We start from the raw sequence: 25,650 nt of genomic DNA on the forward strand, positions 1-25,650 counted from the left end.
TCTTGCTGCGAGATCTTCGTGCGTATCATTGTTGCTGAATCCTCCTACCCGCTCATTCACTTCTTCAAGTTAACACTGATACAAATCATCGGTTTGATTCCTAATTATTTTCATTTATTCTAATACTCATTCCTACAATAATGTCAACACACACTGAAAAAACCGACATGGTAATTTTGACCGTATCGAGGGTGAACTTAAAACACTTTTACTACTTGATTTTGGTAGACCATGATTCCTGCTTGAACGTACAATGGGAGGGGTTGAATTTACCATGCTGCATAATGTTGACATTTCATGGTATTTTTGAATGGGATTCCATAGTTTAATTTACCATGCGCATGGTAAAAAGCAAGCAGTAACATAGTACGTTTAACCATCGTGTAATAGTTTCAGTTACTATGCATTTGGTTCCGTTAATGGTACTTTCATCTCTTTTATTTAGATTTTAAAAAATCCTTATGATACATTCAATAACTTTATTGGCTTTCAACAAATAAATAACATGTATAAACACAATAAACATAATAATTATCTTTCGAAAACGCCATTGGCGTACGGCGAAGCTTTTTGGAAACGTGCGGCTAAGTGGATTTCGAGGCATGCATCGGCGGAACTGAAGACAGATCCGGCAACGGGCGAGGCGCTGGGGTTTCCTGGAAACTGAGGCCGCTGGCGCTGCGATGCTGTTGAGCTGTTACGATTGAGATTGTCCTGACGGAGACTTTTCCACAAGGTTCACTCCCTTCATTCAGTCCCGGGCATCAGGAATACCCGGATAAAAACTAACCATAGGGTGTATGGTGAAAACCATTCCTGCACCATACAGTGTACCAGCTACAATAAAGTGTATTGTAATGAAATGGTTCGCTATACTATACATTTACATTGCATTTTTATGTAACAATATATTATTCTGTTTTTCTTACGTTTGAACCATTCACTTTTCCGAAACATTATTTTTCCGTGAATTTTTAATTATTTCTGGTGTTCGATTTGAATAGGTCGTATGTTTGCTGTGATTCCTATGCAGATTCGACCTATTCAAATCGAACACCAGATTTATTCAGTTTAAGATTTTTTCCGTGCTTTTTTTTGTTGATGTTTGTGACTTTTTTTGATGCAAAGGAAAGGAAAGAGAAAAAAGTGAATAAGTTGAAACATCAATTTAAAGTCAATAACATGTTTAAATCAGTGGTAAACCAGATGTCCTAGGAACTGCAGGTCCAAGCAGGGGTCCAAGAAATATGGCGGGCTAGGTGTGTAGAGTGCGATGAGAGAAATACGAATGTAGGCCAACCCGGAAAGATGCAGGTCAGATTACCGTAAATCAGTGGATGAGTTCAACACTATTCCTTCTGTACTTGCATTTAGGGGAGTTTTCTCCTCTTCTCTCATGTGAACTTGCCTTCGACCACAATCGAATCCAATGCGATTGACAAACTTTATCTTTGACGTAGAGCCATCTTTAACATATGGACTGGACTGAATACTGAAATGACTTTTAATATAGTGTAACCCGCGGTTACAATTTCGTACTACATTTACGTACACCACTGTGTTTTGTAACATTTTAATTTGTTTATTTTTATAAATTTTTATTTGGAATTGTTTTGTGAAAATGTAGGGAATTTAATTCGTATATTTTGTATCGGTGAGGCATTTGGCCCCCAATCTCCCCCTCATTGCACACATCAACAGAAGAAGCAGCAGCAGCAGAACAATCGTTTGCGGTGTGTGGCTGTTTTGTTCTGGATGGAAGAGAAAGTTACGAGTCACGGTAAGCGATAGACGCGTTTTTATCCGTCCGCGGTTTTGTCCGAAAAGTGTGAATGGATTACCCGCTTTGCGCGCAGCCACAGTTGATCAGCAGGAGTAAATCAATTCAATTGTGTATGGCGAAATGCATCTAAACTTGAATTGCTTGAAATACAAAGCTTTTCCCGAAAAAATATTTGGTAGGCTTAATAGTAGTCACCATTGTGCACAACCACTACCAAATATTTTTTCGAATAATGTGTTCCACTTTGAAGAATTTGTCTTTAGATGCTATTTGCCATACAATATTTTTGCGATTTACTTTTAGCGATTTTTCGCGCATAGAAGCTAGCGCCACATTGGTCGATGCGGAGAGTAGGAAAACAGCCGATGTAGTTAATTCATTGGTGCCACCGCGACGCGCGTCTGCTGGATGGTTGTCCCCAGCATCGTCGGGAGTGAATCAATAAACAATAATTGTTCCCCGAAGCTTTTGCCGGCCCGTGATTCGGTAACCAAGTGTAGTGCAGTGATAGTGCTACAAGGGTGACGACCGCCGCCATCACGGGAAGCTAATTATAAAGGAGTGTTTCGCTTCCCGGCGGTTTAGCCAAGTGTCGACAAGCACCCACCGTCTTCGCTACACGGGCTCAGCCAATTGAGCTTAGTCTCGCCCGTGTAGCTAAAGTGCCCCACACAATGCATACGTTTGCGTGTGCGTGACAGTAGTTTGACACATTTCCCATGGGAAAACTGTCAAAAAAACGCAAACCTCGACGGAACGGACGCTATGTGTTCCAGGCTTAACAGTCAAGGAAGACGAAGACAGGTAGGTGTAAAGGGGCTCACCACCTGTGGTAGTATTCTGAGGAGACTACCAGGGCTAGTCACGGCGAGTGACTTGCCCGGCGTATTATCGCCACCGTCGCTAGGGGGGATCCGACAAAGGAGCCCGCTCTTCCCCCTAGCTAAACGCCAAGGACGACTGTTTTACAGTCCAAAAGTGCCCGAAAGTGAAGCAGAAGAAGAAAGAAGAAGAAGAAGAAGAAGAAGGAAGGAAGCTTCGCACAGGCCGTGTGGAGCAACGAGTGCGACCACCATCACCACCGCTGCTGTTCGTCGAAGGGCCCCAACGTGTGACATCGACCAGTGCCTTGGGGAGAACGGGGCAAAAGGTTAGAAGTAGCATTAAAGTTTTTATTGCAAAATTTAATTTATTATTATTTTCAAATTAAATTTCATCCGAAATCCTTAATTTAGTGGAGGTACCCTGCTTTAGGCCGCCCTGCCGGGTAACAGCGGGTAAGGGCTGAAAGCCTAATCTTACAATAGGTTCGTCTGCGGGTTCGCTTTTTAACCTAACTTATATTTGAATCGAACTTGACAGTTATCTCAAGAGTTGTTATGTATTTCAAACTTTAGTCAAACTGGTGCCTCGATATTGCAATAACGGTTAAGCACGCTGTAATGATACTTATGTACCTCGTCACCCACTTCATGCAACTACATTAGTGGTCTAATAACACTTAGCGCGCTAGGCATAGTTCCATCTTGCCGCTCAAAGTGTTGCCACAAATAATGTTTAGTTTGCAAAACCCAGTTATCTGGCTGGTGGGACATGGGAGCCTAAGCTTCAACTGTTAATGCAATCAGAGGCTACTCAGACTTAGACGAGTTTAGGTTAGTTTGACTAGAACTGCCATTAACGAAGGAACATGACGAGATAATATAACATTATATGGTTTATCTAATGTAAAACAATACAACATAACAAAAGAGAACCATTCCAAAACCATGATTAAATTTATAACCAGTAGTAGTAGTGGCTTAATTTCCCCAACAGGGGAGGAAAAAAAAAAAAAAAAAAAAACCAGTAGTGAAATTCAATTAAAAACAATATATTTACGGTACATTTTATTGTTTGAAACCATACGTGTACCATACAATGTACTGTATATTAAAGCCCACGTATCAGTATTTCTAACAATTCATTTACAATAAAATGTATGGTTTTGTAAAAAAATATATATGGAGAAAAATATTTTTTTATATTGTTACGATACTTAACAACCCGTATAGTATATTGTAAAAATCTTATTTACAATTCACTGTATCGGTGTTTACATTACATCTTATTGTTTTTGTATTTTTTATTTTTACAGTGGTGTTTATTGTAACAATATAGTTCTAAATAGTACTGTTACAATACAACATTCGGTTTTTCTACTGTATTTTTTATTCGGGTAGTCCTGAAACTGTTACAGCTGTTCCGTGTGCGGCCTGGTAGCCGATTTGTTGAATGTGGAGGTTTCTGCGTCGTTCGTTTTCGGAGGTACTTCCTTGATTCTTCTATGGTTTGAGAAACGGAGCGACCGGCGAAGTGGGAGTCCTGCATCTTCGGTTCAATTGCAAACGGTGCTTTGGCATTCCGAATACACCGCGGTGGAGGCGGTTTTAGAGGAGGCTCCACCGTAACCAAAAACATCATGCAATAAGTGTCGGAACTTCTGGCTGCCATTTGGGTGATGAGAGTTGCGTGTTTTTAGATTCGTTGTCTACCGGTAAACAATCTTTAACCTCCCACGGTGACGGTGGAACCTTGGGTGGAACAGGCTTCCGGAAATACTGGCTTCTGTTAGTGGCAGTAGGTACCGAGGTTCTGTGATTTTTAATGAATAGTGTATATAATCAATATTATTTGATTGAATCAACTATGAGCCAACTCACTATGAACGCTTACCACTAAGTTTTCTGTTCACTCAATGCACGATTCCACAATTTTGCTTTAATTAGCTATCACAAATTCTTTTTGTTTTTATGAAACCGACGTGGCAAACATTTTATTCTGTGGAAATGGCCGATAACGAGAAAAACTTACGGAAAAGGTGTGACCACAGACAAACAGACGTAACACTCTGATATTTTGCATCGTACACCGATTTAACGGTCTATTTGAAAATTGGATAGTTGGCCAACTGACCACCCGTGGCGCTCGCATCGTTTTTGCTCGAGTTTGACGTTTGCCCACTACCGCCACCTAGTTGATGGTCAGCCAAACTCAGTCCTTTTAGCATTGGGCGAACATGTTTCCGTGACTATGATATGATTCGAAAAATGTTCGAAGTGTTACGTCTGTTTGTCTGTGGTGTGACTAAGCATAAGAATTGTATTGGAAAACATGAACATAGTTCTCACAATCACGAATAGCGTAATCAAGATAACCACGTTTGATGGTATTGATTACTATGCGCTTGATCGTCAAATTATGGTAATTGTAAGGAAAACATAGTAGTCATTACTGATATCATGTTCATTACGACTATTTTTCGGCATGGTAAAATTAAACATGGTTGAATTATTAATTTTACTATGTTTTTTTTCTCAGTGCAGATAGAAAGAAGAAAAAACCCGATTTAATCCACCGATGGTGCACAGAACCCTTCTTACACTTATTAAAATTATTGTTGTATTATTTGTATTTAACATATTTGTTTTGTGGAATTGACCAAAAGTTCTAGAAAATATTGTGGATTTGGCATCTAGTGGATTGGTTTCCAAAATACCGTCTACCCCCGTTGGTTTGAACGACACCTCATGCAAACCAACGGGGTTCATTTTTTAATTTGAACTTCTAGTAACCCTGTGGGCATCGAAAAACACACTGTTGGTTACCCTTTTTGCTGTTTTGTTTTGATTCTGCGTTCCGTTTCACCCTGTTCCATGAGCAGAATGACGTTTGAACCATTTTTAGTTTGAACGATGTGCAGATTAGAGGGGGTCAAATTAAAAAGTGTTCAGATTAGATGCGGTCAAACCAACGAGGGTAGACGGTAGCATCATGGACCATGGACTAATTTACCAGAAATGCCAGACACTTCCTAGAGTCTTGTATGGAATGTTTAAAAAATAGCTTACATATTCTGGAATTTTGTATCTTTTATTAACTGCTAAAAGATCTTGAATCGATTAACAAATGGGTAAGAAAATCAGCGAGATACACTTTGTCTAAATCAGTCAATTAAATTAGCTCCGAAGTACTTGGTATTCATGGTTATGGTGTAAAAACGACAAAAATTATATATCTACTAAGTTAATCAGTTTTGGCATTAGCTAGTTATTTTGGCTGTCTGGTTCTTCAAAGCTTTCATTTAACATAGTGGGTGTTAGTTTCCATAAAATTCCTGTGTACTTGTAATTTGTTATTTATAATTTTGTTGAAAACAATAACCTACTAGTATACACTTTGTATGAGGTCAGCATCATTTATTGAAAAATAATTTCCCATAGACTGGTCAAAAACAAATGCACGATAACAAGTGAATATGTATAATAAAAAAATAATTTATTGAAATACTCTTCGTAAGATATCTCAGTAATCAAATGTCGAATCGAAATAAAATTTCAGGGCCTTATACAAGCATATTGTAGCTTTCATTTGGTGCTTAGAGAACCCAAATCGGTTGACAGGCGGCTGAGATATTTATTATGGTACCATACAGACATTTGCTCAGTTCGTCGAGCTGAGTGCATTGGTATATGAGACTCGGCCCTCCGGGCCTCGGATCGAAAGTCGGTTTTTTGAGCGATATTTATACCCTTCTTATGGGTGTAAGAAGGGTAAAAATAACAAAGTGGAGAAAAAGAAGACCGTCTTCGCGAGCCTCGTCTTAGGTTTATTCCTGAGACGAGACTCGCGAAGACGGTCTTCTTTTTCTCCACTTTGTTATTTTTTCTTCTTCCTATCTGTGTTGACATTATGTCTTGGGCTGGTGGTTCAAACACGTACGTGACCGCATCACCTCACATGCAGTGTGACTGAATCCCATTCACGCACAAAATCATGTTGAGGTGAAATTTTGCATCGCCAACAATCGCCAAGCAAAGTAATCATTGGAATGTTTTGTTTTCAATTTATTTTTGACAGTACAGGAGAAGAAAATGCTGCTCAGAGTGAATTTTGGCTTCAGCATTTATCTCGGATAGCAATACTTTCCTCGTTTTAGGTAACGTAATCAAACGGGCTACAACTGACAGCTCAGTTGGGCTGCACTTGACGTTGCTTTTTTTCCTCTTCGCGAGTCTCGTCTCAGGTTTATTCTACCGCTCGCGGATAGGACCGGTTGAGCTAATCGTAATCTGAGACGAGACTCGCGAAGAGGAAAAAAAGCAACGTCAAGTGCAGCCCAACTGAGCTGTCAGTTGTAGCCCGTTTGATTACGTTACCTAAAACGAGGAAAGTATTGCTATCCGAGATAAATGCTGAAGCCAAAATTCACTCTGAGCAGCATTTTCTTCTCCTGTACTGTCAAAAATAAATTGAAAACAAAACATTCCAATGATTACTTTGCTTGGCGATTGTTGGCGATGCAAAATTTCACCTCAACATGATTTTGTGCGTGAATGGGATTCAGTCACACTGCATGTGAGGTGATGCGGTCACGTACGTGTTTGAACCACCAGCCCAAGACATAATGTCAACACAGATAGGAAGAAGAAAAAATAACAAAGTGGAGAAAAAGAAGACCGTCTTCGCGAGTCTCGTCTCAGATCGTAATGCGCCGTGAAACCGAATGGCCACCCTATTGCGCTTTGACGTTTCCGCTTTTCGCATCTGAATCTAAACAACAAAGCGGAACGACAAAAATGAGAGAGAGTGCAGCGATAAGAAGGAAGCACCACAAAAGAAAAACATCAGAAAGTAAATCTCAAACGACAAACGACTCGGACGGACGGACGTACGAACGGCGGACGGTCGCCTTCTTATGGGATTTTTTTTTTGTCATTGAAATGCACTAGTTTTGCTTACAATCGGAAAGTCTCCTAATCCCCATTTTAGTGCGCGTGCAGTCAGTTTGCGTACAAGCCACAATCTGTAAGAAACAAGGTGAGATAATCAAGGCCGCGAATTCGAGCTACAAAAGGAGTCGTTTTGCTGGGCTTGGCTGCTTGGGAGGATAAAGAAGGGGTGTGCTGAGGAGTGTTTGGACTGATTAGCATCTTGCAGCAGCAGGTGAGTCACCTGATCGGGCGGGGATGCGGGATTTCCTTCGTTTGGTTAGCGGTATTTCCTAAATTTCTCCGTTTTCTAGCGAGTGGATAAACCCACCATGAACTATGATGTGCTGTTGAATCGGACGGGATTCGGACGGCTGAATATTAGCCAACACACGCGAAGCGTTTCCGAGAGTGAAGGTCACCAGCAGCAGCAGCAGCAGCAGTCGTATCGTCAGAATGCGACACCTTCGCGGAAGATATCGTCTCCAGTGGGAGGTCGGGTGGACGTGGAGGGATCTAGTGTCCGTGGAACTCCCGTCAGGACGGGATGCACTGGAGCCGGAAGTGGCACCGGAGATGAACTCAAGGGTAAGGTGGAATCAAAGCTCATGTCGATGTGGAACAATATGAAGTTCGGTTGGAGCGGGAAGCTCAAAACTAGCTTCTCAAAGGAGCAACCGCTGTGGTTGCTGGGACGATGCTACCACCAGAAGGCGGTGCTTCCGGGATCGAGCTCAATGGAGGGCTCGGTGGAATTGGTTCAAGGGACGACGGCCACGGCCGAAACGAACCAAATGGCGGTGTTCGATAGCGTTCAGCGGTCGCCCTCGGAGATATTCGTGGAATCACCTCCGGAGGAGACGGGAACTGATGCGGTCGAGGAGAGCAGCTCGGGTGCCGAAATGGAAGACATTGAAGCGTTCAAACGGGACTTTGTCACTCGGCTTTGGATGACGTACCGGAAAGAGTTCCAGACAATGGACGACTCCAATTATACATCCGATTGTGGCTGGGGATGTATGATCCGATCGGGACAGATGCTTCTGGCCCAAGGACTGCTGATTCATTTTCTCGGCCGCAACTGGCGTTGGGATGCTTCGACCGACAACTTTAGAATGAACTCTCCCAATTACGAGGACAACATCCACCGGAAGATAATCCGGTGGTTTGGCGATACCTCTTCTAGGGCCAGCCCCTTCTCGATTCACACCCTGGTCGCTCTGGGAAAGGAAACCGGGAAGAAGCCCGGCGACTGGTATGGACCAGGTTCGGTTGCACACCTTCTGAAACAAGCTGTCAAACTGGCCGCACAGGAAATATCCGACCTCGATGGAATTAACGTGTACGTGGCCCAAGACTGTGCAGTCTACATCCAAGACATCCTCGATCAATGTACCGTTTCCGCCGAACCAACCGTTGCCCCGTGGCAAAAGAAACTGACCTCCTCGTCGTCCCCCGGTAGCTCCAGTGCCTCGGCCAACGTCTCGACCAACCCTGCCACTGCCGACGATCACTGGAAATCTCTGATCCTGCTGGTTCCGCTACGGCTAGGAACGGAAAAGCTAAATCCCATCTATAGTGACTGCCTGAAGGCGATGCTCGCGCTGGACAACTGCATCGGAATTATCGGCGGAAGGCCGAAGCACTCGTTGTACTTCGTCGGTTTCCAAGGTAAGCTATTTGAGACACTTTCCCCAAATCCTCCCATCGAAACCCCCTCAAACTTTCTAGAGGACAAGCTGATCCATCTGGATCCGCATTACTGCCAGGACATGGTGGACGTGGTCAATCAGGAAAACTTCCCGGTTGCGTCGTTCCACTGCAAATCGCCACGGAAGATGAAACTCAGCAAGATGGACCCCAGCTGCTGCATTGGGTTCTACTGCGAAACGAGGAAGGACTTTTTCAAATTTGTGGACAATGTTAAACCGGTAAGTACGCATAGGTATATGTTACCTTTCTCCACTGTCTGGGCCTCACACTGGGGCAGGATTGAAAATACACGGAAAAAACCTCTAGCTCGTCGAGATGTCGAGATACGCACCTGGTGTCTTCAGAGAAAATATTTCTATGAACAAGGTCGATATTCTGAACGGTAGCATATTTTTCTTACGTTATTCGCATAAAAGTCCTATAAGCCATTTTGGCCATCTTTCATTTTAGCGGTATGGTATCTTCGGCAAAGTTGTTCGACTATTTATGCTAAAAAAGTTTGCCGAAGACGTCAAATTTCCAAAGCCTACTGTTCTTGAGATATTAGTCGTTTTATAAAATACCTACCTAAAATCGAGTTTTTTCATTAAATTACGTTTGTAAACAAATTTAATATCCGTTTTCGAGTTATAATAATGAAAAATACTAAAATAAAACATATGTAAAATAAATTAGTTGGAAAAAACAAAATATGCATTGATTTTTCATAGAAAGTTCCTGAAAATCACGCAAAATGTATATAGGACGTTCTTGCAGTCGGGCAAGTTTTTTCATCGGCGATCACCTAAAAAATACATAAGCTTTCGTGTAAATTTTTTTCACCGACATGATATTTGATGATTTTTTTTAAATAGCGTTCAAAGTTTACTGTTTTGTGTGAATTAGTACAACATTTTTGCACATATTTTACCATGTTGTATGTTGCCAAGTGAACCATGAGAAGTATAAATGCAATCTAGTTACAGGTTTAGTCATATTTAAGCTCCAAACAAATTGTAAAACACAAAAATGTCCTAAACACGCCATTTAGCCTTGGTTTTATCATTATCTTATATAATTTTATTTAATAGAATTATTTTTTGTGTGTTCAATGATCTAAAAACTCACTTTTATTGGCGTTTCGGACATTTTTGTGTTTTACAATTTGTTTGGAGCTTAAATATGACTAAACCTGTAACTAGATTGTATTTATACTTCTCATGGTTCACTTGGCAACATACAACATGGTAAAATATGTGCAAAAATGTTGTACTAATTCACACAAAACAGTAAACTTTGAACGCTATTTAAAAAAAATCATCAAATATCATGTCGGTGAAAAAAATTTACACGAAAGCTTATGTATTTTTTGTTGAAGTAGGCACATATAAGCAAGTGCGATGCTAAGCATGCCATGAAATTAGTTTGTACCTAGTCATTTAGAAATAAATCATCAGTTATTGTTAGACCATCAACCGAGACGGTTGTTCTTTTATTACAACTCCCCAAGAGGTTGTGGGCCCTGCGCTTGGGCATCCGTTGCCGTAGCAACCAATCAACAAGTGAAAATTTTTCTCAAGCCGAAGCCGAAATGGAGAAAGTTCAAGTTCCGAAGCTGAATGGATCGAATTACAGCAGCTGGAAGTTCAGCACCGAGCTGCTGCTGATCCGGGAGGACCTCTGGAAGTTCGTCACCAAGCCACGGCCGGAAGAAGTAGCTGCGACGGAAAACGTTCCGGTGAATGCTGCTGCCGTTGAAGCCTGGGATGCCGGAGACCAGCGTGCGCGAGCCACAATCGGTCTTTTGATGGAGAGCAACCAGCATGGCCTCATCAAACAGACGAAAACGGCACGCGAAGCATGGGACAGGCTGAAGGACCATTTCGAGAAGCCGACGCTGACATCGAAGGTATCGTATCTCCGGAGTTTGATCGCCAAACGGTACTGCGAAGGCGAGGACATGGAGAAGCACGTGCACGAAATGGAAGAAGTTTTCGAGCGCCTCTCCGTGGCAGGGCTGAAACTGGACGAAAAGCTGCAGGTTGCGCTGGTGCTGAGTAGTCTCCCGAAAACTTTTAATACTCTGACGACCGCGTTGGAGAGTCGGGCGGACGACGAGCTGACACTGGACCTCGTAAAAACCAAGCTGATCGACGAAGTGACGAAACAGGGAAGTTTCGGCGAATCCGTTCTGAAGGCTGGATCAGGAAAGAAGGTCATCGTTTGCCACTACATACTGCAAAAAGCCTGGACACAAGCAGAGGGAGTGCCGGAAGCAAGCCAGTCACCAAGAATCGGACACCAAGGGCGACCAGAGAAACCGGAAGAATCCATCCAAAGCGAAGGCGGTTCGTGAGACGAATGGCAGCTGCGCTTTCACCGTGAAGGGGACTGGAAAAACCGGAAGCTGGATCGTCGATTCGGGGGCGACATCACACATGTGCGCCGAGCGGGATTCGTTTCTGGACCTGGATGAAACCACCCGCGAAAAAGTCACTCTGGCTGACGGGACGATGACAGCTGCGAATGGCAAAGGGACGTGCGAATTGGATTGCTGCGATCTGCAAGGTAACAAACGTTCCATCACCCTTTCAGACACTTTGTTCGTGCCGAAGTTGGAGTCGAATTTGATCTCCGTGCGCAAACTCGTTGCGAAGGGCGGAAAAGTGATTTTCGACACCGACAATTGCCGCATTATGAAGGGTGAGCAGGTGGCAGCCGTGGCGGTTCCGACCGGTGGGTTGTACTGCATCAAGAACCCTCACAACGCCATGAAAGTCAACGACACAGCGCACACGCCAAACTGCCAGCACGTGTGGCACAGGAAGCTCGGCCACCGGGACAACGATGCCGTTCAGGAGCTTTTCAAGAAGAAGCTAGCGACCGGCGTGCTCCTCGAGGACTGCGGCATTCGATCCGTGTGCGAGTGCTGTCAAGAAGCGAAGTTTGCTCGGCTCCCGTTTCCGAAGAAGGCCAAGAAGCAGTCACAACAACCGTTGGACCTGATCCATGCAGACGTGTGCGGTCCGATGAAAAACGTTACCCCAGGAGGATGTCGGTACTACCTCACAGTGATCGAGGACTATTCCCGGTACACAACCGTGTACTTTCTGCGAGAGAAATCTGACGCTGAGGAGAAGCTGAGGGATTTCGTAATGGAGGTGAAGACGACGTTCGGCAAACCGCCGAAGATCATTCGCTCCGATAATGGTGGTGAGTTCAAGAACAGGTCCCTGGAGAAGTTCTTCAAGCAAGAAGGTATCAGGCAGCAGTTCACTGCACCACACACCCCGCAGCAGAACGGAGTAGCAGAACGCAAAAACCGCACGTTGAACGAAATGGCGCGGTGCATGCTTCAGGATGCAGGACTACCGACGAAGTACTGGGCAGAGGCCGTGAACACGGCGAGTTACCTCCAAAATCGACTACCGACTAGGTCACTGGAGGTCACACCATACGAAGCGTGGTGGGGAGAAAAGCCGGACCTGAGCCACGTGCAGCCATTTGGAGCTGACGCGTTCGTGTCGATTCCGAAGCAGAACCGAACGAAGCTGGATGCAGCAGCACAGAAGATGACTTTCGTTGGGTATTCGCCTCAGCAGAAGGCGTACCGATTCCTGGATAGGCGTACCGGGTGCGTCATTAGTAGCCGTGATGCTCGGTTCATGCCAACGAGCAGTACCCAAGAAGAAGAAGAAGGCAATGGAAGTATCATCGAGTACCACTTTCCTTCGACCGACAATGTAAAAGTTAATTCATTTCCTATCGTTGCAGGGGACGTTCTCGGTGAGCCAGCGGACGATGAAGAAGAATTTGCGTCGGGTCGGTCAGATCCGGAAGAGGAGGAAGATGAGAACGACACGTCCGTCGAGTCGCACGAAGACACTACTCTCACCGAGAATATCGATGCCGTTGAACGTCCCCTCAACGCACCGAGAGGACCATCGTCAACGAGCACGCCGATACGTGTGTCAAGCCGACTGAACAAGGGAGTTCCACCATTTCGATTCCGTGAAACCAGCAGCCTGGTGAGTCAGCAAACGTGGGAACCACAATCGCTAGCAGAAGCGCTGGCGAGCCCAGAGCGGGACCACTGGAAGGCCGCGATGGATGAAGAGTATGCAGCTCAGCAAGAAAACTCCACCTGGGACATCGTACGTTTACCCCCGAACCGGAAACAGAAAGGTTGTCGGTGGGTTTTCCAGAAGAAGTTCGACGAGCATGGGAATGTGGCGAGGTACAAGGCTCGACTCGTCGCGAAGGGATGCAGCCAAAAATTTGGTACCGACTACGACGAGGTCTACGCGCCGGTTGCGAAGCACACCACTTTCCGGGCACTCTTGTCGATTGCAGCTCGTCGGAAGATGCAAGTGAAGCATGTCGATATCAAGACGGCATATTTGCACGGCAAGCTTTCGGAGACCATCTACATGCGGCAGCCGCCCGGGTATGAATCCGGGAATCAGGAAGATGTGTGCCATTTGAGGAGGAGCTTGTATGGCCTGAAGCAAGCCGGAAGGGTCTGGAACCGGACCATCACCGATGTCTTGAAGGAGCTGGGGTACGAAGCTACGGAAGCTGACAGCTGCCTTTTCGTGAAGGCCGACAAGTCGTCGTTCATCTTACTGTACGTAGATGACATGTTGATCGCCACCGAAGACGACACCGAGTACCAGCGAGTACGGAAGCACCTGGAAAGAAGATTCAAGATTACTTGTCTGGGTAATGTGAAGCAGTACCTCGGCATCCATGTCGAGCGAAAAGAGGACGGAGGATTCCTGCTTAGTCAAGAAAGCTACATAGCGAAGGTTTTGGCTAGATTCGAGATGGAGCAAGCAAAACCGTCACAGATTCCGATGGATCCTGGCTACGTCACCGCAGAGCAAAAGGAGGAGAAGGTAATGACCACCACCGACAAATACCAGAGTCTAGTGGGCGCTTTACTCTACGTCGCCGTATACACACGGCCGGTTCTGGCTATCACGGCGTCCATCCTCGGGCGTAAGGTCAGCAAGCCAACGGAGAGCGACTGGACGGAAGCGAAGCGAGCGTTGCGGTACTTGAAGGGAACCGCTGGACTGAAGCTGCAGCTAGGAGGAGCTGGTCATCTCGAGGGCTACGCTGACGCCGATTGGGCTGGTGATCGCGTCGACCGGAAGTCAAATTCCGGTTTCTTGTTCAAGCTCGGAAATGGAACAATCAGCTGGACAGCACGAAAGCAGGAGTGCGTAACTTTGTCGTCCACCGAAGCGGAGTATGTCGCACTCGCCGAAGCAAGCAAGGAGCTACTCTGGCTGCTGAAGCTGATGCGAGGACTTGGTGAGGACATCCGGCACCCAGTGACGATTCAGGAGGACAACCAGAGTTGCATCTCTATGCTGAACGCTGAAGGAGGGACGAGACGGACGAAGCACATCGACACCAGATACAATTTCGTCCGGGATTTGGCCGCATCTGGAATCATCAAAGTTAAGTATTGTCCGACGGAGGATATGTTGGCTGACGTGCTGACGAAGCCTCTAGCTCGGCTGAAACTGCGGAAGATAAGAGAAGAAGTTGGCCTGCAGAACATCGTCCTTGAGGAGGAGTGTTGAAGTAGGCACATATAAGCAAGTGCGATGCTAAGCATGCCATGAAATTAGTTTGTACCTAGTCATTTAGAAATAAATCATCAGTTATTGTTAGACCATCAACCGAGACGGTTGTTCTTTTATTACAACTCCCCAAGATTTTTTAGGTGATCGCCGATGAAAAAACTTGCCCGAACTTGCCCGACTGCAAGAACGTCCTATATACATTTTGCATGATTTTCAGGAACTTTCTATGAAAAATCAATGCATATTTTGATTTTTCCAACTAATTTATTTTACATATGTTTTATTTTAGTATTTTTCATTATTTTAACTCGAAAACGGATATTAAATTTGTTTACAAACGTAATTTAATGAAAAAACTCGATTTTAGGTAGGTATTTTATAAAACGACTAATATCTCAAGAACAGTAGGCTTTGGAAATTTGACGTCTTCGGCAAACTTTTTTAGCATAAATAGCCGAATAATTTTGCCGAAGACACCATACCGCTAAAATGAAAGATGGCCAAAATGGCTTATAGGACTTTTATGCGAATAACGTAAGAAAAATATGCTACCGTTCAGAATATCGACCTTGTTCATAGAAATATTTTCTCTGAAGACACCAAGTGCGTATCTCGACATCTCGACGAGCTAGAGGTTTTTTCCGTGTATTTTCAATCCTGCCCCAGTGTGGGCCTGAGGTGCTTGTGCTTGAGCTGGATTGACCGCCCGAGGATGCTACTCCAGTATCGCCAGAACAGTTACACTCACACAAGGAATCAATGAGTGTAACTGCCGGGGACTAGGCAGGCATCTTCAGTGTGAGAGTGTTGGTGGTCTTCTATTTTTAGGCGTCACTTAACGTCACGCCAAGTTGCTGGTCAATGAGGGGAAGGGAAAGGAAGTGATGATTACCTACAATCCTTTGTATCAACATCAGACCAAATATATCTCTGCGTCTGCACAAACTCATGCGAATATCGAAGTGTAGGTGGGATATTGTTGGCAGAGAGTTCACACATTGGTGCGTGCTTGCCAGGCATAAGGGTTGTTTGCAGATCAGAAGGAATTTCTCAGCCTATCTTGATGCATGGGAAATTCCTTGCCTGAATTGCTCAAGAAACCGTGTTTTCTTAGATCGCAGTACGCAGTTGCGAAGAAATGACAGTTCAAATGGCAGTCACCGTAGAAAGTTTCTGCCAGAAATCGGTCAAGAAATTTCTTGAACAATTCCTGTTGAACTCGAAACTGGGCTATAAGGTGAAAGATTAGTGTTACTCTGAATACTGAAGTTATTACTCATAGTAGTCATTATACATGTATGTCAGAAATAAATTCATTCCTTCCATTACCGTTAACTTAGCTACACGCATTTTCCTTAATACTAAGAGGTTGTGGACCCAGTAAGAGCTAGATGAAGAGACCGAGAGCAGCAATACGAAATAGATTCGAAGCTTGGTATAGAAAAGCTGACAAACGAGAACTACCCCCAGTGGTCGTTCGAGGCGGAGATGTTATTGGAGCGTAAAGATCTTTGGGAGTACGTCATCGATGCGGCTCCGAACCCGGTCACTGCAGCGTGGACAACAGGGGACAGAAAGGCTCGAGCGACAATTGCTTTATTGGTCGAGAAGCGACAACATCCACTCATCCGAGACGTCAAGACTGCGAAGGAAACCTGGAGTCGATTGAAGGAGCAGCACCAGAAGACTACAATGTGTTCAAGAGTATCGCTCATCTGCGAAGTCTGCGATGAGAAGCTATCAGAAGGAGGAGATCTTGAAGCACATATGTACGAACTGGAGGAACTGTTTTCAAGACTTCAAGGTGCAGGAAGAGACTTGGGAGAAGATGTTCAAGTGGCATTTCTTTTGCGAAGCCTTCCGGCATCCTACGAAAACATCCGGACAGCCTTACTGGTTCTGACTGGTACTGGTACAAGTTACTCGCCGCAGTCCAATGGAGTTGCTGAACGAAGAAACCGATACCTGTCCGAGATGACGAGTTGTATGCTGGCTGATGCCAAATTGGACAACCGATTCTGGGCGGAAGCAATGAATACGGCGGTTTGTCTTCAGAACGTACCTCCATCGAGAACCGTTGATGTCTTACTTACCTTACCGATCAGGCTAAGGCCGGGGTAGCCTCTGCTGTACATAGTAGTCGTCTCCATTCCACTCGGTCCATGGCTGTTTGTTTCCAGTTCCGCACTCTGCCTAGGGTCCGCAGATCGTCCTCCACTTGGTCGACTCACCCAGCTCGCTGCGCTCCACGTCTTCTTGTACCGGTCGGATGACTCTCGAGAACCATTTTAGTCGGGTTGCTATCCGACATCCTAATGACGTGACCCGCCCGCCGTAGCCTCCCGATTTTCACGGTGTGGACGATGGGTGGTTCTTTCAGCAGGTTCGTGGTTCATTCGTCTTTCTACAAGTCCCGTCTTCCATCTGCACTCCACCGTAGATGGTACGCAAAACCTTCCGTTCCAAAACTCCAAGGTGTGGGGTGTGAATAATGATTAGGGATATTCCCCTTGCGTGTCCTTCCCCTAGTAAGCATCGGTGACAGCAATCATCATGACGAGATAGTGAGTGTGTTGCTGCCTCATTGAGGAGTGGAGCTTTGGCGTGCCAAGTGATTCTACTGTAGTTTGCTAAGAATGTCGGAAACGGATTGTTATAGTGAGTTGCGTAATATTCACACAAGGGTGCGTTGCTCCTCTGCACGTAGGGTCCATGCTTTGTGCCCATAGAGGACTACCGGTCTAATTAGTGTTCTGTAGATAGTTAACTTCGTGTTGCGGCGAAATTTATTCGATCGTAGAGTTCTGCGGAGTCCAAAGTAGGCTCGATTTCTTGCCGCAATGCGCCTCTGAATTTCTCTGCAGGTGTCGTCGGCGGTCACCAGTGCACAGTGGTCCATGAACCAGATTTACGAAGAAAGATGCATTTAACGCCTTCAAATGAATTTCTAGGCAAATATAGTCTTCTACAAAGTTGTCCCTAATCATAAGGCCCTCTTTAAAATGTGCATGAAAATTAGGATGGTCAATATTTTCAAAGAAATTAACAGCCAAACTTTTTTATTTGCAAGAATAACTGTATACATTCTTAGGGAAAGTTGTAGATCTATTAATTTTGAGCAAGTTTGCTAAAGACACTTTTTATGTAGCTTTAAAATTGACTGATCTAGAGGTATTTTTCTGAATAAGCTTAGGGTGGTTAAAAAAAAACCGGTTTTCTGGCGTTAACTTTTTCAGCTTCGCCCTTGTAGAGCATTTGAAGACGCGTCGTTTCATGCGCTCAGATAGTCGTTATCTCTTTTGGTTCAAAAGTTACAGGCGTTTTTCTTAAAAAATCATAGTGTTTTAAATAGGTGTTATGATGGGTTGGAACAAACATAAAAAATATCTTTTGTCCGCATTCAAAAGAAGAAATGTTGTTATAAAACATATCAAAAAATTAGAGGGGTGTTATTTTTGTAACTCAAGTGAAAAATACTTGAAAAGTGCCTATTTTTTTTCTAGAAAATCATCAATGTTTTTTGAACGGAATGACGTAGCAACATTCTCAGTGCACAAAAATGTGCGTTTTTGGAAGCTCTAAAAGTGGTTCTTAGGCGACTTTGACGAGAAATTTGAAACAAATGAAAACTATGGGAAAATGCTCTAAATTTGGTCAGTTTAAACGCTTTAACTTTATTGTTTCAAATTTTTCATCAAAGCTGTCTAAGAACCATTTTTAGAGCTAAAAAAACGCACATTTTCGTGCGCTGAAAATGTTGCTATGTTATTCCGTTCAAAAGATATTAATGATTTTCTAGAAAAAATAGGCACTTTTCAAGTATTTTTCACTTGAGTTACAAAAATAATACCCCTCTAATTTTTTGATGTGTTTTATAACAACATTTTTCTTTTGAATGCGGGCAAAAGATATTTTTTATGTTTGCCCCAACCCATCATAAACCCTTTTTAAAAAACTATATTTTTTAAGAAAAACGCCTGTTACTTTTGAACCAAAAGAGATAACGACCATCTCAGCGCACAAAACGACACGTCTTCACAAGTGTTTCTTGGGCGACTTCGATGAAAAATCGAAACTGAAAAAGTTAACGCCACAAAACCGGTTTTTCTAGAACTACCCTAAGCTTATTCAGAAAAATCCCCCTAGATCGATCAATTTGGGCTTCGTGGCCGAGCGGTTAGCGGCGTCAGTCGTTAGGTGTCTTATAAGCCTCGGTGTACGGGTTCGATTCCCGCTCCTGTCGGATTAAAACTTTTCGTTAAACAAAAAATTCTCCACTGGGCCACTGGGTGTTATATGTAGGGTGGGGCGGGGCAAGATGGATCACCTAAGGATGGATCACCATAACTTTGTAAATACAAATCGTATTGGTTTGTATTCGTCCGCTACTCTTTAATACACTAGTTAGCTATGCTAAAAGTCGATAAAAAGTTCATAAAATACAAAATATGTTGTTAAACAAGCAGTTTTAAAAAGTTATCGTTTTGCGGCGTGAAAAAAGTGCGGGGCAAGATGGGTCACCTTTTAAGTAATTCACATTTTCCCAACGTAAAACGTCAAAATATAATATTTGTTCCGCATTCATATATGCTCCATATCCATACTGAGTAAACAAGAGCTACTAGTAAACATTTTATAAATTTATTTGGAATATAAAAAACTTTACGATTTGAGTGGTCCCAAGGCGATTTGAAAATCGATGTTTTCACTAAAAAATTATCATAATTTTATGTTATAATTTTGAGCGTTCATTCCGCTTGATTGAAGACATTTATGAGATAGTCCTTGTAATAAGGCAATCCTAGAGTGACTGGAAGGGAGAGTGGCGTCATGTTCCAATTTTGACAGGTCTTCTGCTCGTTTGGAACGGGAATTTGTATTGAGTTGACAGATGATCACTGTTCCAATTTTGACATTGACGCCACTCTCCCTTCCAGTCACTCTAGGCAATCCATGACGACTTTTCGCAACGGGGGTGACAGCCAAAACTGTAAACACAGTGTGAGTACAACTTAACAAAGTTTCGTCAAGTGTCGTCGGTGCTTAACAAATTCCTTTGTGTTCAACTGTCACCCCGATCATCGATTGTCAAAAATACATGGTAAACAAAAAAAATCAGCTGATCGCATCTGTCTCATGGATTGCCTTATAAAAAATAAATAACTGCTGAATGCTTCAAAAATACGTTCAAAATTGAAGGTGACCCATCTTGCCCCGCGGCCGTTTATATGGAGATTATATGGAATGTATCGCATAAGAAAAATGGCTAAAAACCATTTTATTTTTTATTTCGAATGAGAGTGAATGATTTTTCAATCAATGCCCCAAACTTTTGTATATTCATGCTGGTCATCTAACAAAATTATTAACATAATCAAAACATGAGTAATGCGCCCGAAAATGGCACTGACCCATCTTGCCCCGCCCCACCCTATGTGTTGTCCGTTGTCTAATGTTAGTAATGTTCAGTCTGTACGGCCTCTGGCCGAAGACGGTATAGTGTCTTTTAATTTTTAAGCTACCTAAAAAAGTGTCTTCAGCAAACTTGCTCAAAATTGATAGATCCACAATTATCCCGAAGAATGTATATAGTTATTCTTGCAAATAAAAAAGTTTGGTTCCCAATTTCTTTGAAAATATGGACCACCCTAATTTTCATGTATATTGAAAAGAGTGCCTTATTTCTAGGAACAACTTTGTAGAAGACCATACACGTCCGATTTACATGAAAACATATGTAGTTTTCGTCCATCCACTTTTTCATGTAAGTTTTACCGGAATGACACATAACCCAAAGAAATATTGAATCCGAGAGTTCACATGAAAAGTCAGGTAAATCAGACATGATTTTCCGGTAATATTGACGTGATATTGTCAATAACTTCCACATGAAAACTAGGTAAATTTTACCTGAAATGTTATTCCATTTTAAATTTCTTTCGTGTCATTTTTACGTGACTTTTTAGTCAGAAAAACTCAGTACAGATCCGGAAAAAGGTCAAACTAAAATCGTCTATTCATTTTAATCAATTATCCACAAATCACATGATGCAAGCTTCCGGAACACAAGCTGTCACGGCGAGGGGTCATAACTGAATCTGTTGATAGGGGCTTCGATGGATGGCCGACCTGGACCGGGCCGTATTGATCTACAGTGGCAGACGCTTCCTCTTCTGAAGAAATCGGTTGGTCATCATCTGGCGCTTCGGACGGATGCACTTCTTGTTGATCAAATAATATTATTTGCTGGGTCGAGAATGTGGAACCTGGAACGTTGAATCGTTAGCTGCACTTCGATTGGTAAAAATGGAAAAAATTATCAATGACCGAATAGGTAGTAGATTTCTGAAAAAAAAAACAAAAATCAGTCAACTATCATAAAAAGTTTAAGTTAGACTTACGTTCCGATTCTTCAAGTCTCAATAGGCAAAAACAACTCAGCGTTTCTTGGCACCAAGTTCTCGCTTTCGAAGAGCTTCAAAATTTGCTTAAGTTGATCTTCAGCTACCGTAAAATTCCAATGCCGCGTTCTGAAATATTTGAAAACAGAAAGATTCTGATAGTTAATACGATGTTAAATTAAGTCAATTCTTTAATTGTAAACAATTACCTTCTAAAAATGCAGCAAACTACACGAAAACTTCAGATCAGTTAGCAGATCGCAGATTTGTTTGTAGACGCCATATTGGTTTATTTCTGCATACATGAAATCCACGTAAACCTTGTTTCCAGTCTGGTTCGCGGAAATGTCAAACTCACAAACACACTAACACAAATGCACCGAAGCTATCCACGTTTAAATGTGATCAATGTTACTAAACTTTCAAGTTAACATGAAGTGGGAAGCAGATAAAAGTTACATGAATCACGTAACTTATGTGATTTTGAGAATCTAGGTCGGTCACATGAAATTTCACGTGCATCGGACGTGAAGAATTTTTAGAGTGTATTAATCTAGAAAATCATTTGAAGGCGCTGAATGCATCTTTCCTCGTAAATCTGTTTCGTGGACCATTGTGCACTGTTACATAGAGCATCCACCTTGAAACGCTTAGAGAACGCCACTTGTCTTGTCGCTTGACGTTTACATAGAAAAAGACAAGAGACGGCATTCTTTTTATTTTTATTCTTTCTATAACTCAGTCAATTCCAAACCAATTGACTTGAAATTTTGTACACGGCTGCTAGATACTATACGTATCTCATCGCGTTCCAAAAATTGTGTCAATTGGTTCAGAATTGGCTGAGTTACAGCAGAAACGTGCCCAAAATAAGACCCCTGCCGAGATGGTTCCCTTCCCTACTTTGTCTCAAGTGACTAGATGTTTTCAAGAATCCTATCACAAACAAACACACGCAGCACTAATAATTTCCACGCACACCGATTCAGGTTTATCTAAAAATTTATTGTGGATTTACCGGCTACTTGTATTCTACCGGTCGCTTCAGTATGGCCTCTAAAGTAGCCGTTTTATAAAAAGAGCAACTTAAAAATGACTTTGAACATTTTTATTGTATGCGCTATTCCTCGTTGCCACTAGCTAATCAGTGAAATTCATGTTTTGACAATCAAGTTGATTTTTATATGAAAACGACTACTTTGTAACGGCTACTTAAGTAACCGGTAGAATACAAGTAGCCGGTAAATCCACGATAATAGTTGGCCAACTGCCCATCTGTGGCGTTCGCAGCGTTTTTGTTCAAGTTTTACATTCGCTCATTATTATCACCTAGTTTATGATTGGCCACTCTATTGGCCAAACTCAGTCTTTTTAGATTGGGTGGATATGTTTCCGCGACTATGATATTGAATAGCAAACGTATCACTTGAAAGAAATTGCTATTAAAATCATCGTCATTAAACATAATCCCCAATGCCAACACGCTATTTCACAAAACGCTCAGTAGGTGCCGGTAGTGAGCGAACGTCAAGCAGGAGCAAAAATTATATGAGCGCCGTCTGTGAACAATTTGCAAACTACAGAAAATATGGTTTAAATTTTCTTTAAAAAATAAAACGATAAGAGATGACTAGAGGGAGACCGGAGACGTCTGCTTGTCTGTGACGAAATGTTAGAAGTATTACGAGTGCTTTATGCCTTTGTCATTTTATGCAGGATTCATCAAAAGTTTGGATATATTTAATGTTTTAGTTTGTACCTCGGTTTGTACTACGTCCGATAAAAAGTAAGGACCACTTTTAGCAACGCACGGTGGAAAATCAATATGTTTTTGAAGTCCCTAAACCCAAAATAGAAACCACTGGTGGGAAGGTGGGGTGCTATCCTAAAATAGCACCCGAAAAGGAGTGGTATAATAGGGATAGCGATGAGAACTCTCGTGGCGATGCTCTTAGAGAAACTTTCGAGTTGTAACGATTTAAATGAGTCACCATTTGACCAAATTCGAGGGGTCTTCAGAAAATGTTGTAGCTCTAACTAACGGGGGATCCATCAATTTGAGTAACCAAGTGCATTTTCCTTACTTTTATAGCGATGACTTCCAGAAAATCACCACTTTAAACATTTTTGAAGACAAGGTATAAATAGTGGGCCGGTTATCCTGGAAATTTCTCAGGAAATCCTGGTTTCGACTAGGATTTCTTCAGGGATTCCTCTCGAGACTCTTCAGGAATGCCTCCAGGATTGTTTCAGGGTTTCCTACGAGATTTATCCTAGGTAAATTCTTCAGGTATTTATCCTAGGATTCCTTACGGGAATCTTCCATGGATACCTCCTGTCGTATTTCGGAAATAAAACATTAACTCACTACGCACTTACTTCGATATAAAAGGTATTTATTCTGCCTTCGAACGCACTACTCTTGCCCGCGTGTAATTCTCTACTCTTCTGTCCCCGGAAATCCCCGAGCTGTCATCTTACATGTCAGGGCAGCCAACTATCCCACATATTTATTCTTATCTCTACCAGGGTCGGAGTTAGGCTCGACCCGACACCTCCCGGGATTCCTCTCGATATTCCTCTCAGGTTCCTGTCCAATCACGGACACTGGACGGATGAATAATCGGCTCTTCCCACTGAAGAGGGCCGCGGGAATAAGTGCTGCAGACGATAGATCGGCGATGTCACTTCCAGAGGTGGGGAACTTCGCGCCCTACACTAAAACCAGAAACACTTCCTTCCCCACGTTGACTTGCAACCTGACGTAGTAGGCGCCATTGTCGCCTAAAAATAAGAGATCAGATCCACTCACACACTGATGATGCCTAATAATCCTAAACAGCTATCTCAGTGGTTCCTTGTGTGAGTGTAGCTGGTCTGGCTATACTGGAGTAGCATTTACGAACGGTCAATCAAGATCAAGCTGAAGCCCTTGAACAGGTTATGGGCCCATCTAATTCGATTCGCTTCATTGTTGTTGTTGGTTGTGTCGTTCGCTACGTCAGTTTTTAATTCCAATAATCCTTCTCATTTGCGCAGTTCCTCCAGCCGGCCAAGCAACAGATGAGCAGCAGCTTCACCAGCTCGACCGGTGTGGCCCAGTTCCCCGAGGTGACCTACCCGATGTTCGTGTTCTGTCGCGGCAAAAGCAGCGAACAGCAAATTGAGCTTCCCTCGAGGACGGTGTATCGCATGCCTCCGGCACCGCCACCCCTGTCGGCCACCAGAGGCGGTGGAATCTCCCAGAGCCAACAGTTGCCTCAGGCGGGGAATGACGACGAGGACGATGACGATGAGGACGAGGCCATGGAGTTTGTGATTCTGTAGGACGTCGGTCGGTTTCACCGAAAGAAGGTATGCGATTATTATCATTATTGCGTCGCGTTTGGTTTAGGAGGAAAAGTGTTGAGGCCATGCTTGAAATCAGTTTATTTCAATGCCTACGGTTGAAGTTGTTCAAGCATCGGCGTAGACAGCAATATTATCGCTGTTTTGGCAAAACCATTGATATATGTAGGCAAAATCGGCACAAGATGGAATACCTGTCATAGGTTTTCGGATAGTTATGATGATTTAAATCCTATCAATATGCAATCGTTTTGTCACTGCAAAGAATCATTCGGAAGCGGTAAGTATGTACTTACAATTAGACTATGTCGGAATAATGCTATTATACCATAACAGATACGTTACGGCTAAAAGTTACATTGACAACGTGCGTCTTTGTGTTTAAGAAATGTCGTGTTTGAGAGATTAAATCAATCTAAGCTTAAATTCATCAGAGCTATTTTGGACTAAGCGTGCGACAAAACTCCACTGCTAAATATGATTGTATAGTTCAGTGCTATTTTAAAACATAGGTCATATCTAACGTATAATGCTATTTATTTTCCATTTATTATTTATGTCGAAATTTATCATATAAGTTACGTGCTTTTGCCGTGAGGATGTGGCACATCTTCGAAACAGTGACTTCATCAAGGCATTGATTGGATCAAAAGAAATTCATCAGCCAACCTACAAACTTTTGAACATTGACAAATTTTCTTTTGAAAAGCCATAACTTCGATAGAAGACAAATGTTTGCGATGATGCACCGACACAAAACAAAGAAAAACTTTGCTTAAATTAAAACCTAATAAAGTAAACAGAATAGCTATGATAGCGCACTAGTACAACAATATCTCACCAAAATGCTGTAAATTGTGACTGTAACAATATTCATCATATATTATATTATAATTTGAGCGAATGGCTGTGTTTTAAAGTAATGAGTTGAGAAATCCTTTCAAATCTTAAATGACAACAGAATTTAAATCTTGAGGCTGTTTTTTTGTCTGTATTAACGAGATTTTTAACCCTAGGCTAGTTCATCTCGGGACCCACGCTTTACTTCCCTTCTGAAGGAAGAACCCACATTTTGTGAG

General features: G+C 42.9%; 2 protein-coding genes across 2 annotated transcripts in view; one reads left to right on the forward strand and one right to left on the reverse strand.

Moving 5' to 3' along the window:
* The window catches only part of LOC109397066 (transcription factor cwo), a 130,703-nt gene that overhangs the window by 79,579 nt on the left and 25,474 nt on the right, over positions 1-25,650 (reverse strand). The window lies entirely within an intron of this gene.
* Positions 7,452-25,475, forward strand: LOC109400791 (cysteine protease atg4da). The gene is made up of 4 exons (XM_019673295.3): positions 7,452-7,768; positions 7,848-9,204; positions 9,265-9,464; positions 24,263-25,475. The coding sequence occupies exons 2-4, from the start codon at positions 7,866-7,868 to the stop codon at positions 24,548-24,550; spliced, it is 1,827 nt and encodes a 608-aa protein (XP_019528840.2). The 5' UTR covers positions 7,452-7,768; positions 7,848-7,865; the 3' UTR covers positions 24,551-25,475.

The sequence above is a fragment of the Aedes albopictus genome, chromosome 1 (assembly GCF_035046485.1).
Source record: "Aedes albopictus strain Foshan chromosome 1, AalbF5, whole genome shotgun sequence".
In the NCBI taxonomy this organism is placed as follows: Eukaryota; Metazoa; Arthropoda; class Insecta; order Diptera; family Culicidae; genus Aedes; species Aedes albopictus.